Consider the following 15,896-nt stretch of genomic DNA (forward strand, 5'->3'; position numbering starts at 1 on the left):
GGTGGTGGTGGTTGAATAAAGGGTTCTAGAAGGAAGATACATCTGGATAGAATATAAAATGTGCCTACTGAAATAGCCCCCAACTTTTACTGTCTTAAAACCAAACAAAGAGCAAAGCTAAGAAGTGATGATAACTCTTTGCTTACCAGCAGATACTTAAAAGTATTACAGGATAATACCATTTCTTAGCAGGCTAATAGAACAAAACAATTTTAATGTATTTTTAATACTTCATTTCCTATGTCAATCAATTCTCTCTTATACATATAAGGACACACCTCAATTGTTATTATTGTTCATAACAATATCAGATATACATTTAAGGCATATGAATTCTATGAAGATTCCCCCCACAAGGCATCAACACACAGAAAACTTCTAGAATTACTAATAATTACTATACTAAAGAAACAAATGAAGAAACTTTTACAAAGGCATAATTTTTAATAAATAAGATTATACAAATTATGTTGAGTTCTCTTTTTTCTGTAATACTGCAAACAGATGCTCTTATATACATATAGTCCCAACTATATTCAAAAGCTGAACTACAAGGCTATATGGTTTCAGAAAAGATTGATAACTAGGCCAAAGAGCAATATTAAACATTAATGCACCCTGCTAGAGTTAAGGATTTTTCTTCCACAGTACTGACTCAGATAAGATTAGCTCTATAGTAAAAAGAATTTCAACATCAGAAGAAAACCAACAGAAATTATATATATGAATATTTTTAAGATGTATCTTCTTACTTTATCCAGTTGGAGGAAAAACCTGCATATAAATCCTTACTTACTTTAGAGGCCCATGGCTGCAGACAATTGGCATAACAACGAACAAGAAAAGCCATTTCCTGTGTTGAAAAGGAAAGCTTCCACTTGCAAACAAAAGTCACAGACGATAAATTAAGTAAGATCCTTGGAAGATTCTTTTTTATAAACTATAAATCAAAGAAATGGATCTTCAGGCACATGATTAGTCAGACTTTGTTTTCACAGTGATTTTTTAAAATTATAGTTCAGCAGCTTTCATGTTGCAATGATTACTGCAAAGAAAAAAAATCAGTCCAATTTCAACAAGCAGGTAACTTCACACATTCAAAAAATTCAGCAGTGCTTCTCACTAACATCAAGCAGAATATGCCTGAAATAGCAGACCTAGAGTAAATTCAGGAAAAGGCTGAAAGTTAATCGTAATAATCTATGAAAAAGGTGAGTATTAAATTCCTCTTAAGATTTTTTTTTCTATTTCAAGGCACAGATAAAGCTGGTTAGTCTTCAGATTCCCTTTTTCCATCTTCACATTTTATAAAGCAGGAACAGTTTTGCAAAGAGTCTTCTTCATTAGATCTTGGGTGACCAAAGAATCCTTCATATCAAAGTTTTTTCTTTATACTCCTGCCCACCAAGCCTCAGTACTGAATCCACGCACAGCTAGTATCTTCAGAGACAAAATGTGAGTGTGTGTATGTGTGTGAGGTCTAACAGGTTTGCATTATAGAATTTCTCAAAGCTTCTGCAATCAAAGCCATTTCCCTCCCACCCCCAATGCAGAGTTTAAAATGCTGCAGTATAGCTAAGAATTCTAATGCAACAGCCAAAAACCATGGCTAATCCAAATCTAGTATTTTCCAATTAAAACATTTCTAATGCATTGCAAAAAGCAACATCTACAGCAAGACTGAATGGTCGAGTCCTAATTCCTACTATCTTTGCTCGTTTCTCAGCAGCTCCCTCAGGAGAAGCTCTCATCGATTGGATGCTCCGCAGCAAGATGAAATATCTAATAAGGAGGGGAGAGTGTGGGAGGGGAATGGAGCTAAAAGGATGACATCACCTATATAGAAAGCCTTTAGAAGCTGCATTAGATCAATTGGCTACTGTATCTGCAGATGCAGCCAGAGCATCTTTATTGACCTAGTATAAACACATCTCTGTACAACAACAATTCAGCAAAACGCAGTATGTTACATTTCATATCACTCTGCTGATCTGACAGTGCACACAATTCCTTTGGGTGTTTTATTTTTAACCACTTACTCTTGAAATCTGTGCATCTAGGCACATGGGTTTTTTTTCCTAAGGTGCATTATAAGCAAAGCACATTTCTAGTTACTGTGATTTAAAATGAATAAGATACTTCCTTCATTATCTGCATACCCATGGTCTCTCAAAACAATTTAAACTGGAGAACACAAACTTTTTCTGAAATATTGTAACCTTGTATAAAATCCATTTTAAATTGCTAGCTTGGAGAACTAAAGGCATCATGCCTTAAAAGTTATTAAAATGTTGATATTTGAAGTATTAATATTAAAAATGGGAAACAATGTTGTCAGCCATCATGGCAAAGAGCCAGACACTCTAAGGGATTTAATGGTGTGGATTGAAAATGAGCATGCATACCTTCTGTGCAATCAGTTAAGAGGAAAATACATCAACACTGTAGTTGCAAATAAAAGAAACTATTGCCTAGATAAGCACAAAATCTAGTTTTTGCATTAAATAGCTACTTTTATTTCTGGCAGCAAATTATTTTTTCATATTTTTTTTTGGAACTCAAGTATTGACCACATATGCATATTTCTCCTGAATCCTGAAGACAGACTGACAATGCTTTTGTGATCAAAGCAGGGGACTTCATGGTTGATAATGAATGCCATTCATTCACAAATTCACATCAATCTGAGATTAATTTCATTTATAACTTCTATAAACTCAACTATACCCTTAGTTCTCCAGTAATGTATCAGCATGCAAATACTGCTGATAACTTGGTTGAAAAAATGTTTTAGATTTAATTAACTGGCATGAAAAACAGGAAATGGTAGCATATGCAGTTTTGTTCAACAGCATCCTTCTTGGAAGCTCTTCAGTTCAGCAGATTTCCATGAATGAAAGAAAGGTTTTTTACTAATTCCCATTTTAGTTCATTGTACCTGTTCTTGAACATCAGAGGATCATCTAAAATAATAATGCGCTGGGGGAACAAGGACTGAAGAAAAAAATAGGGAATTTGCAAAAATGGTCTATTTCCTTAGGGGCTACTGTTGTTTACATCTGATTTGTTTTAATTTATAAAATATTTTTAAAAGAATAGTTATCCTCCAGTAGGCTATTAGAAGTAGTTTAGTAAAGGGATTGTGTGATTTGGTGATACATGAGGAATTGTGACCACAAAACTAGGAAAGGGGGATTGAATAACAACTGTGTCAATAAAGAATCCTGCTTACAAGATGCAAACAAACAAAAAAATCCTTTCATGAAAAGAATGACATCACTTGGTATTACTTTAGACTGCTGAGTGGGCATATGTGTCTATGTATTTTATTCAATGTATTTGCGTTTTTTCTAAAAAAAAAAAGAAGAAGAAGAAGATATATTCACTCATTCTTGAGAAAATCATAGAACAATCAAGTGTTTAACCTAATGTTTTTGTTCATAAAAGGCAAAGAAGCCATCATCACTATAGCAGCAACTGTACTTAAATAACTTGTGTAACACCATTCTAAAGTATACACATAGAAAATGTAAGCAGAGCACTATGTCTCCAATGACTTTGACTAAGATAATTATTTAGTAATATACAGTTCTTCATAAACTTGTTTATAACTTGTTTAAATGAAATGTAGCTTCTTCTATTACCTAAATATTAGCAAATATACTGTTCTCCAACTAATTGGACGTACAGTCTCAAAACTGCCTTTTAAAATTGCTTTATTGTGCATACAATTCAGTCCACGAAAGATTATGGCATGAATGCAATATTTCACAGCTACTATGAGCTCAATAATGGGGGAAAATTCTATTTCCCCTTTAAGTAAAGATGACATCATCCTTTTCCTTTTCGTACAAATCAGACTGCAGCTATTGCAATTCCCTGGGGAAGATTTTACATGCAACACTGCCAGCCTAACAGCTATGTGCAGGGGGTAAGACTAACCTAATTCAGTGCTAGACTAGAAGCTTTAAAAGATTATTTTTAACACTATTATTACAAAAGTTTCTTAACAAATTGTGTATTATGAGCAAATGTAAAATTATCAAAATGCATTTGCAAAGGAAGTAATATTTTTACAAATATTTTGTATAATTTACTTCATACAAATAAGTCTAACTTTAAAGATACAATGTGCTGTGCTAAGCCTATCAACAATGTATACTATAAATTATTTATTTAATAAAGGTACAAATGCAAACAGTACACTTTATTAATTTAAAAATATAATGAATCTAAGAAGGAAGAACAAGCTTAAGAGTCTACATTATATATGGATGGAAGGATAGACAGATGTCAAGCAGTTAATTTTTATTCTAGATTGCATTTTAATAAATTCCAGGTGCCTCAAACATTCACTCATCTATTTTAATATTACGATCTGATTTTCTCCAAATGTCCCATATGAAAAAACAACTCCAAAAGAAAAGTGAGGACACAGCACATATCAAATTGCTGGATCTATACTGTAAATAGAAATATAGTTTCAGTAAACCATTACACTCAAAATGGAATTCAAGAAGCTAAAGACTCAAAATACCTGGTGATTGACAAGCTGAATGACATGTTACAAAGCAACATAAAAATGTTTATAGCTTGGCAAGCAGAAGTATTTAACATTTTAATGATAAAGAAGGTTATCAAAAGTTTACTGTACCATATACAAGCATCAGTTTGAAATGTGTTTTGGAAAAGAAAGGGCCAATGATGAAAATTAATACTGGCATAAGGGGCAACATCTGGTAGCATCTCCATGGTGTACTAGGTCTTGTGTGATTTAGAATGGCTAAAACACCTACATCATTTAAGATTCTCTGTCTGTCTCAAATGGTTATATTTTCAAGAAAGGGTAGAATCGTAATTACTGCATTAAAAAAAAAGCACAGCAATTATTAAAAAACACTCCAATGAACTATCCACAGTTTCTTCTTTACAGTGATATTATGTTCCAATATTAAACAAGGAATATGTGTTAGTTTTTACTGCAGCCAGAGCTTTCTATAGTCTAAAATTCCTACCAAACTAATGGTATGATTCAATAGCAGTAGGAAGATACAGTATAAGCTATCCTGAGGGAAGGAAAAAAGGAAAGACAGGGGAGGGGGAGAAAGAGGAGGAGAAATGTAAGCAAGAGGCTGTCACTAGAACAAAAATGATGTAAGCTTCTAAAAATAGAACCGGAGATACAGAGGGAACAATAAAAAAGGCACCATAGATTCAATTTCCCTATAGGCATTGTAGCTCCTTTTTCTTTCTTTCAGATAATATACTATATATTTAAAAAGTCTTCTCCTATTTAGAGCATTTGACATTTATAGTTGCATAAATCTCATCTGATTTACTTTATTCACTGTAGATTCATGTATTAACCATCTCCATGCGCCATATGAACAAACAAGTCATTCCTACATTACTTACACCCTATTGTAAGTAACACTGGATTTCTCTTTAGAAGTTTACTGAAAATTAAAATTAAGAATTTAATCAATTTTAAATTAAAATAGTAACTCACAGGTTCAAAGGCCTGCTTCAGCAGAATAGAGCCAAAGGAATTAAAATAACAAAAGTATAAAAAAGCATATACCAAATAAAAGCATATAAACAGCAATGTTCCCTCTAAGTTGCACACATATGCAGCCCTCACATACCCACTCAAGGGACACAGTCTCCCATTCACTGTCAAAGATGATGCATCAACAAATTGTGTTTCAACAAAGGGGGAAGCAATGGAAAGAGATGGAAAGGGGAGGCTTCTCTCTCAGGAGCTAGGCCAAAGCCCAGGCATCTTCTGCCAGGCTCCACATTGAAGGAGTTCCCACTGAATGCCAGTGGGAAAGAAAAGACAAAGCAAAGGAGAGAAAGAGATGTAACTTCTCAATTTTTAAAAAAGAAGTTGAGAGCTTATAAAGTATGTTATATGCTTTTTTCAAAAACTGCTGCCCCCTTAGGCCAAAGTTGGCCAGATCAACTCAACTCTGCTCAGAAGACATCATGACTTGAGCTTCTGCTTCCCTGGCTTAGAGGGAACACAGACTGACCACATTTAAAAAAAAATGTGTCTATGCTTTTATTCAGGCAGGTCCACTAGAAGAAAAATTATTAGCATATACCAATTTAACATTTTTTCCTAAATTGGAAGAAAAATCTACATCTCTTTTTTGAAACACTGCCAATCTCTCAAACCTCTGAGTAAGACTTAGACGGTGAAAAGTAACTAAATCTGCCCAGGTATACACATTTATTTATTTATTTTATTAATCTAATTTATCACCGCCCATCTCCCAAAAGAGACTCTGGGCGGTTTACAATAAAACATTATTTTATCATCATCATCATCATCATCATCATCATCATCATCATCATCATCATCATATAGAACAACTATTGTAAGACCAGCTTCCGTATACTGTATCATCAGGTAGATATGATATAGATATGACACATTTTTAAACTATAGCAGAAGTATCATCAAACACATATCATTTATAACAGAGATTCCTTTTTAGAATATCACCAAGAATTCTACAAACCTGAACACAAAATCTGGCAACTTTGAAGATGGTATGAGAATGCTTGTCAGCTAAAGGAGAAAAACATAACAAGCTTCTCAGTGCCCAGAAAGATGGAACAGTACAGTAAATCATGTTCCATTTAAAGATCCATACAAAATAAGCAATATAAAAGGGCATGTCCAATGGTTTCCATTGATCCTGATCCAAAAGGGCAAGCATGTTCACTATGTGGTACTTTACTTAATTTATTCACTACCAAAGTGGATGGAAGGATAATAATTTGGACCTTGAAAAAAGCACCCCAATTCTTGGACAGAGCCAGAGTCTTTGAATAACATGCTGGCAGGGTGTACAGGAATTTGATCTCCATGCTTGATAGTCTAAATGAGCATTCACTAGATCAATTTGCAGTTCTACTTCTGCAAAGAAGTATTCTGCATCTTACAAGAAGTATTCTTTAGCCCTCTCACAGGGCATAGTTACAAGACACTCTAATGAGAGCTCATATGACAGTTTTTTTGTATGAACTATCTTTTGCCTAGCTGATTGGAGATTATTAGATAAACCTGGTGGATACAATTTTAATTTAAGCCAGTACTTGAGAACAGAGCATTTAACATATATAAGAAATAATTTCTGGTGACTTTTCTTAGACATTCACCATGCTACTTTATACTAAAGTAGTACTTTATGCTAATCGCATTACATACTGTTTTGTGCATGATATAAAGAGTTTCAATAGAGCAGCTATCCATTTGTGTCATGAAAATGTTCCATATGATGTAGAAACCATGATTTTATTAGGACAATGCAGCACTTTGCAATCAAAGGGGAAAAGATACATCAGATTTTGTAGGGCTGTTCACAAAGCCTACTGGCAACTCCTGAAAGAAGCTGGGTCCTCTTCCAGAACCGCATGATTCCACAAACAAGTGTGCTTGGCTTAAGGCGCTGCTTACATGTACCGTACATGAGTATCCCGGTACGCTCCAATCCAAATCCTGCACAGCTCTATTCATTATATAAACTTATAATGGGAACTAACACAGAAACTGATTTAGGGAAGTTCCCCATGATAAAGATAACATTCAAGTCAGGCCATGTTTTCAAGTACATTTCATTCCTTAGGAAACTGTATCAATTTAGCTTGACATAAATTTATAGCATGATCACATAAAGAAACCATACAATTACAATTGGAGCTCAAATGCTTAATACAAATAATATGGAACCAAAGGCAGGATGAAATTATATGGACTGTGGCTGGATGATATATGCACAAAATGTGGCAAAGCGTATCATTCATCAATGTAAGAAAACATCTGACTCTCAGTCCTATTTCTTAGACCTTTCTAAGAAACAGAATTTTATATTGTCCCCTCTATGCAGATGCTCGCCAGGAATTATTATCTCAATTTTTTACTAAACATCCAGGTCGTTTGGATTCTTTTTATCTCAAGCTGTTTCTATCAGACCAATCTGATTTTACCTCACTGACCATAGCTAAATATTGCTCTATGATTTGTATAGCACACAGCAGTATCCTAATTTTTCTTAGAATTTTTTTAGAATTTAAAGGGCTTTTCTTTTATTCTAATCAGATGTGAATCTTCTGGTTTATTTGTTGGTCTATGACTGAATAAAAATTGATTTGATAATATAAGCTAGCATAGCTTTACATTCTCGTAGTGTTTTACAAATTCTAGTATTACTTATGTCCTTCTATAGTTATTTGCCCTAGTTATTTATAGTATTTAGATTATAAACGGTAAAATTAATTGTAATGCTATAGGATTCTTTTGCTTTTTAATACCTATACTCTGTAATTTTATCTTAATAATTTCATCTTTACCTTATTTATGCTATTAATATGACTTTTTATTTGTATTTCTATTTTAGCGTAATCGTTATGTTATTAGTTGTATGCTGATCTATGACCGATATAAAATTGATTGATTGAAAATATTTTATTTCCAATAATTATTACCTTGAGAATATGAATTAGCTACACAATTCCAAACATTCTTAAGTTCAGTTTAAAATCAAGAATGCTTTGGGAAATTTTTTTAAAAAAGGTATGTTGGATTATGCACATTTCTCTCTCACCTCCGTATATTAAATTTCCCTTATTCTTTCAGTTTTGATATTATATAATTGCAAAGTCAGAAAAGGAGAAATGAATATTCCCCTAAACTTTGAAAATTTAGTACATTCTAAGGTAGGTCAGCATCTGTTTCTGAGAACTGGAACATAGCCTATGTGACTCCTAATTTTAAAAAGGAGGAGGAAATACATGAAATTAGAGTTTAACATCTGTTCTACACAAAAGACACAAAGTATTATTACACCAAAATAGTGAAACCCATAAAAGAATAAGTCTTGCTTAAAAGAATTCCAGTTAACTTCTGCAAGTGCAGAGGTCTGGCCTCAGTAACTTTTCTAGATCTTTGAGGTTAAGCACATAGCTTCCTGCATAAGACAGCAAGTTTTAAAAGGCAGTCATGGTGCTAATACTGTACTTCTCTAATTTAGCTAAATGACAGCATATATTTGTTATTATTCATGCAAGGAATTATACAATAGACATTCTATACTTTCACTTTCAAATACTTTTAGATATGATCCCTCACCAAAGGCTCCCGAGCAAACCCAGAAACTGGGGGATTAGACAACAGGTGTTTTCATGGTCTCCTAAACAACTTAAAAAACAGGAACTGGGAGTAGGAATAGATGGCCAATTTTCAGATTGGACAGATGTTTCAAATGATTTCCCCCAGGGATCGTTACTGGTATTTATTTTGTTCATAAATGATCTGCAGTTAGAGATGAGCAAGGAACTGGTCAAGTTTGCTAATGACACTGAACTGTTCTCGATAATAAAGTAAATAAAAAAACTGCAGAGCTTCAAAATAATTTAACAAATTAGATGGACTGACCCCCAAGGACAAATACAGTCCAATGTAAGCAAGCACAAACCAATGCACATTGGCACAACCTCCCCACCCACCCCCTTCCAATTTTACAGATATTGGGAAATGTGTTCCAGCGACTGACTAGAAAAAGCATCATGGTGAATAGCTTAATGAAAATGCGCACAGTATTCAGTCGCTGTTAAAAAGAAATACAAAAATTCATTTTGGAATATTTAGATGGGAGATTAAAAGGAAACAGCTTTATTCACAAATACAAGCAATACTAATAGGACAAATGGAGGGGTTTTTTTTCCAAATAAAAAGAGATACTAAACAAAATCCTTACTTTTTTAAAAAGATTGTTTTATTCATTATTTTTATAAACAACTCAAGGTGGGGAACAAACCTAATGCTCCTTCCTCCTCCTATTTTCGCCACAACCCTATGAGGGGAGTTGGACTGAGAGAGAATGACTGACTCGAGGTCACCCAGCTGGCTTTCATGCCTAAGGTGGGACTAGAACTCACAGACTCCTGGTTTCTAGGCTGGTGCCTTAACCACCAGGCCACTTTCTCTTTGTCTATTAACTTACAGGTACATCTGAGTTTTGTAGTATATATTGCTTGCTTTTCAAATTATATAAGGTTAACTGAATGCAAATGATTATTTGTTTTATTCATTGGCATATTTCCTACAGATGAATATCTCATTTTGGGGAAGAATCATATAGAAAACATAATTTCAATGAAAAGGGGCAATATATCAATTTTAGGAAAGTTTTCTTACTTGCAAAAGAGCTGCAAAATAAACTACTCACAAATAAGAAATGCAAATATGCATTCAAAGAAAGCCAACTCCAAAAGCCAAACCTAAAAGATTCTCAGATTTCTAAAAAAAATCCTTTTTTTTTTTCAAAAAGACACCATCAATGATAATTCATTATAACAGACCTTACAACAAAAGTTACACGATTGCCTTTTATCTTTAGGAATTTGCAAACTTCTGCTATCATTTTTATATTACGTTAATCTAATTTATGCAGTCTTCTGCACACCACTCATCTAACTGGCTGCAGTCCTTCATACCTCATGAAAATCTGTATTTCAGGGAATCAAAGCCCATTTTGAAAGATACACAATGTAACACAAGGAAACAGAACAAGTCAACTGCTAAACACTCTTTTTCACACATACTCCCAAACAAAATTTGCACAAGTAAATATGTTTTGGATCCAATGTGAATAAATATGTACTTAACAATATAATATAGACAAGTTTCCCCAAATCTAGAAGGTATCAATGATTGTTACTCCAAATGTAGCAAAATTCTGCAACATTATATGCAAAATGCACAGCCAATTAATATGTCCAGTTAATTTTACAATCTGTCCTTTTTGTATGTAACCTGGTTTATACTATTGAGTTTATTCTGTACTGGTCCTTAACCACAATAAAGACACTGGACTTAACTAGTACTTAACATGTAGACACACTTCCAAATCTAGAAATTACAATACAGCTTATAATAAGTTCAAGATGTGCATAACTATAACTACCTGAATTAGAATTTGTGAAATTATTAAAAATATTTAAAAGATAAAAATATTGTTAACACTTTCTTTGCTGAGAAAAAACAAACATTAAACTGAATAATCCTGGCTATACTCCAATGTTGATATCTACCATGAAACAAATAAATTCTTACTTCAGTGAGATACACAGTATTCTGAAACCTTGATATATTAGGTCTTCAGCACTGAATGATTTGCCACACAATCAAAATAATTTTAAAAGTCAAAGGAAGTAATTATTTAAGGAAAAGCTATTTCTCTATTCTAAAATATAGGTTTCTGAAACACCTAAAACTCAACGCACATTATTTTTAACAAAAACGTAAGGCATATTTCATTCTTATACTTATGCCTCTGAGAACAGATATCCAAACAGATATCAACAATTCCTAACAGGAAAACACAATAGAATGATTTGCTTGTGTAGAATGCTGACTGGAAAAATCAGAAACTTTTAAGAATATTTAATTAATTAATATGTTACACTGCATTGGTGATATTACCTAGTTGGGTAATGAAACATCTGCAAGCAAACAACCAAGCTCAGAGAGCACCAAGGACTCCATATATAATGGTTTGTCTAACAATCTGGAAAATATAGCAATTAAGATGTTCCAGAAAGAACTTCAATATATTTGAATAAATGCAGTTGAATTTGCTCTCTCAAAAAATGTGAATATGCATTAAGAATGTTGAAAGCTTCTTAATGAGATGAATTAAAATACGGTATATCTGAGTAACATTAGTCACCTGTTAAAATAGATTAAATCATGATAATCTCCAACAGTCAAAAGGGTCCGTGCCATTGCCCTTTAGTGGTTTATTTGACACAAGCATGTCTTTTCTGTTCTAGAAACAACTAGCCAGCTTCTTTAAAATGATGTCGTGATCCATGTTTTGGGTGTCTTTTTATATCTGTTTTGTCGCTTTTGAATCAGTAATCTGGCATTCAGCCAGAAAAGCAGCTTCCTGTAACATATGACAACATCAGTTAACACCACAATGACAGACAGGAGTATCAGCTCTCCAGGTATTGTGCTAAACCAGTCTGCAAGCATGTAAAAAAAAAATTAAAAAATGGAAGTTTAAGGGCTCTGCCCCCTCCCCTCAATCAAAAGAAAATATTCAACCACATAATTTTGCAGCATTCCTATGCAATGTTTTGTTATATACAATATAAACCAAAACAAACACCTTTGTTCTTGTGAGCACTTCGGTGACAATAATTGGAATTTTTAGAGATGACATACTGAGTAACTTGCCATTTTTGTACTATTTGGGAAATTACTTCACAACAGTCATGCCTTTCTTTTGCAAATAAATTTGAAAATCCTATACAACTTGGTATACAACTGAAGTCCTTTTAATTACATGCTGAGCACAGGTGAATTCATGAGCAAGCAACATCAGATGGCATAAAAAGATTTTGGAAGGAGAACAAAAAGAAAGAACATTATTTTTCTCTTTTCACAGGTTTTTCTCTCAAATAGATGGTAGGTTAAATATCTGCTGTTTCTAACAATAAAGCTGGGAATAGGTCAATTAAAATGAAGAAAATTGAAATAAATTGCCCATGAAACAGCAATTACTAAGTTATCACAAGAGCATAACTTCAACATTATTATTCCACGTTATAAGAAATCACCTGCTAGAACAAATGACTATATAAGATGTCTTAAAACTGTCAGTAACAGAAACAAAAATTGTGCACTGATCCATTTCTCCATATCATTCATAATTTTATACATCTTTATTACACCCTATGACTGCCTGCCTGCCTTTCTCTCTCTCCCTCTCTCTCAACTAAATAGCCACTTATAACTTTTCTTCTAGGGAAGTTTCTATAGTTTCTATTTATTTTGACTATCTTTCTCTTACAAGCCTGCAGTGCTACTGAAATTAAATGTATTCAGGTAAGTTAATCTATAAAGAAAACATAACATTGTATGTTATAAATAGTAGTACAAAAAATGAGGAGTAGAAGAACCAAAAGCAACAAGTTATTTCTGCATATATAGGGCTACTGAGAAAACGAATTTAAAATATAAAATGCATTCAAGGAAAAAAAATCTTAGTATGTTAATATCTTAATATATTAAGACATTTTTAAATCTCATCTTTTACAGTTTTTAAAATAAATGTTTTGCCAGAACATAAAATTGATCATTAAGGAACTAACAGCTATAACATGGAAGAATAGATGGATAGCTAATATGATCCTGATACAATAATTTATTTGAAATTATCTCAGTGTGTTATTTATGATACATATCTTATTTAATATATTAATTAGTACATAAAGATATTTAGTACATAAAGATATACATACCTTCACACCAGTGCATCATTTCAGTCAAAACAAGCAACAAATACCATATAGCATTCATAACTTACTTTGTTATAATCTAAATTATAAAGTATCTGAATTACAGATGATTGAAGATTTCATCTGATGTGCCCTTAGCTAAACTTGGCTATATAGTCTAAAGAAGCTTTCCCTAACCTAGCAGCTTTCAAAAAGTTTAGCACTGCAACTCACTGGGAATTTGGTGAATTTCAGTTCCAACACATCTGGAAGAAATGGGTTTTATTTATTTATTTACTTACTTACTTACTTACTTAAAATATTTATATTCTACCCCAAGGTGCAAGAACTCTAGGAAGCCTGAGAAAAACTTATCTACATCCTTTCTATTCCTTTGAACCTTGAACAAAGTTGAAATTTAAGGACTTCAGAAAGCAGTTTTAAATGGAACAAGACAATTTTCAGGATTGTCTTTGCTTATATGAATGTGCCCCTAATTAGAATATTGTGGTATTTAGCAAGGATAGAACCTTTCTGTAATGGGCTCCATAATTCTGGAATTCTCCCCCAGAGTGATTCAACAATCCATATTTTTCTTAATTTTGTATGTAATTTGAAGTCTTCCCCCTTCCAGAAGCTCGAATACTGCAAACCAAAGTACCAGTGTCCAGCAACACTCTATTTCCAAAAATTCCTCCAGGCTCTAAAGTAGCCCTATCACTTCTCTTTAGAAAATGAAAAAGACTGACAGCTTCAGCTCAGTGCTTTGTTTGCAAAAGTCCTTATTTTGTAAATAAGCAAGCTGTACCAGCAGAGCACCCAAAACATATTCTCAAAATGCAACAAGTACCCACCAGCCCAAAAGAGTAAGGGGCCTATATTAGAAGAAAAAAGGGATATAAATATAATCATATACAAGTAAAAAAAGAATTATCAGCTACTGACAAAAGACTGAAATGTGACATTCAAATAACTTAAGTGAATACATTTGCAGCACCTTCTTCAATATGCCTTTTAATGATCAAATTTAATGATCAAAAGATCATTAAAACAAGATACATTTATGAAGAAATATTCTACACATTAGATTCAGAAAAAAATCACACAAAAAGTACTTATAAAAAAAACCCTTATGAAACTTTACTCTTGAAACATGAGCACTCAGCAAACTTCTAACATCTGCAAAAATGACTAAAACCAATCTCCAGAACAACTTGAGAATTGATCTCAATTCAAGAAAGGGGGGAGAAGGCTGAGAAGAGAAGGGCAGCTTTAATCTTTTGTCTGCCATTGTGTATGGGGAATTCCAGTTGTTGTTTTTTTATTGAAATTATAGCTCATTTGATACAAATGACTTATTGTGCTAAGCATGAATTCTCTTCATGGTAGCTGAACTTCCACAAAATATATCTAAACACATTTCAGCATAAAAACTCTCACTGTCTAAAATTACTAAAATGCCACAATGCTAATCTTCAGAGTCTATAGAACATTAGAATGATTCTGAGACAGCTATAGTTGTTTTAAAGCGTTGTGAATAAAGAACAATCTAAAATTCAACATTTTATAAAATCTACTTTGTAATTTTACCTATCTCTTCATTTGATCCAACAGAAAATCAAACACACAAAGATATGAATACAGATGAGTAAATAATTAAGAGTATAGGAAATACACTCACTGAAAGGTAGCTACTAACATCCACATTATCTGTAATGGTCTGACGTTCTCCCCTCCGATTAATCTTCCGAAACCTCCGTCGAGATTGTCGAAGAGGCACTTCCCTTTGCAAGATACTGTCTTCATTCTCTTTTGAATTATCTACCTGGAACACATGTTCAGGATCCTGATTAAACATCCAGTTCTTCCATATCAATGAAAGTCTATGTAATTTTAAAAAATTCATGAAGACAGGCTCAGCATGAGTTAATACTGTGACTGTGTCTTAAGAAATCTACACAAGTTCCTGAAACTAAAGCGACACTTCTTCAATTACTAATTACAATGAACCAAGAGGCCACAGTTTCCTTCCGGGAAACAGTCTTGTTTAAAAAGAAAAAAGAAAAAAAATCCTTAAGCAAAGCTATCTATCAGTAAAAACTGTTCACTGGATTTGAACAGTTTTATATACATTAAAACAGCTCCCTAGACAAAAATAAACTATACCACCATGACATTTATTATTGTTTACTACAGACAGTATTATTTGTAAAGCCTACTAAACAATGTATGTTGAAGTAAAATTTATCAGATTCACTTCATTTAAAGCTAGAGTACTGCCTCTACTTTGTCTCACATACAAATCATAAAAGAAATTTTGAACCAAATCTGAGCAATGTTGAGAACGTGTTCCTCTTCAAGTTCATTCGTGTTATAAAAAGAAAGTCGACATTCATATTTCTTTTAGACGTCTCAGCCGGAAATAGCAGAGACAAACATATATACAAAGAACTAACAAAAAGAGACATGAGGTAATTCCTATGTATGTAAGAGATGTGCAGTAAGGAAAAAAAAACTTATTTCCGTCAACATGAACCTTGCTTCAATTGTCTGTAATATGAAAAATAAAGATATAATTATATAATTATTTCCAAAATAGA

The 15,896-nt window shown here is 33.0% G+C and overlaps 1 protein-coding gene across 2 annotated transcripts in view; it reads right to left on the bottom strand.

The window, feature by feature from the left end:
* RAPGEF6 (Rap guanine nucleotide exchange factor 6) overlaps nucleotides 1-15,896 on the bottom strand; it is a 171,051-nt gene that overhangs the window by 89,440 nt on the left and 65,715 nt on the right. For both annotated transcript variants that reach the window (XM_063292322.1, XM_063292321.1), the window contains exon 6: nucleotides 14,978-15,121. In XM_063292322.1, coding sequence (XP_063148392.1) covers nucleotides 14,978-15,121 — 144 coding nt within the window. The remainder of the gene's footprint in view (nucleotides 1-14,977; nucleotides 15,122-15,896) is intronic.

The sequence above is a fragment of the Candoia aspera genome, chromosome 2 (genome assembly GCF_035149785.1).
Source record: "Candoia aspera isolate rCanAsp1 chromosome 2, rCanAsp1.hap2, whole genome shotgun sequence".
Lineage (NCBI taxonomy): Eukaryota > Metazoa > Chordata > Lepidosauria > Squamata > Boidae > Candoia > Candoia aspera.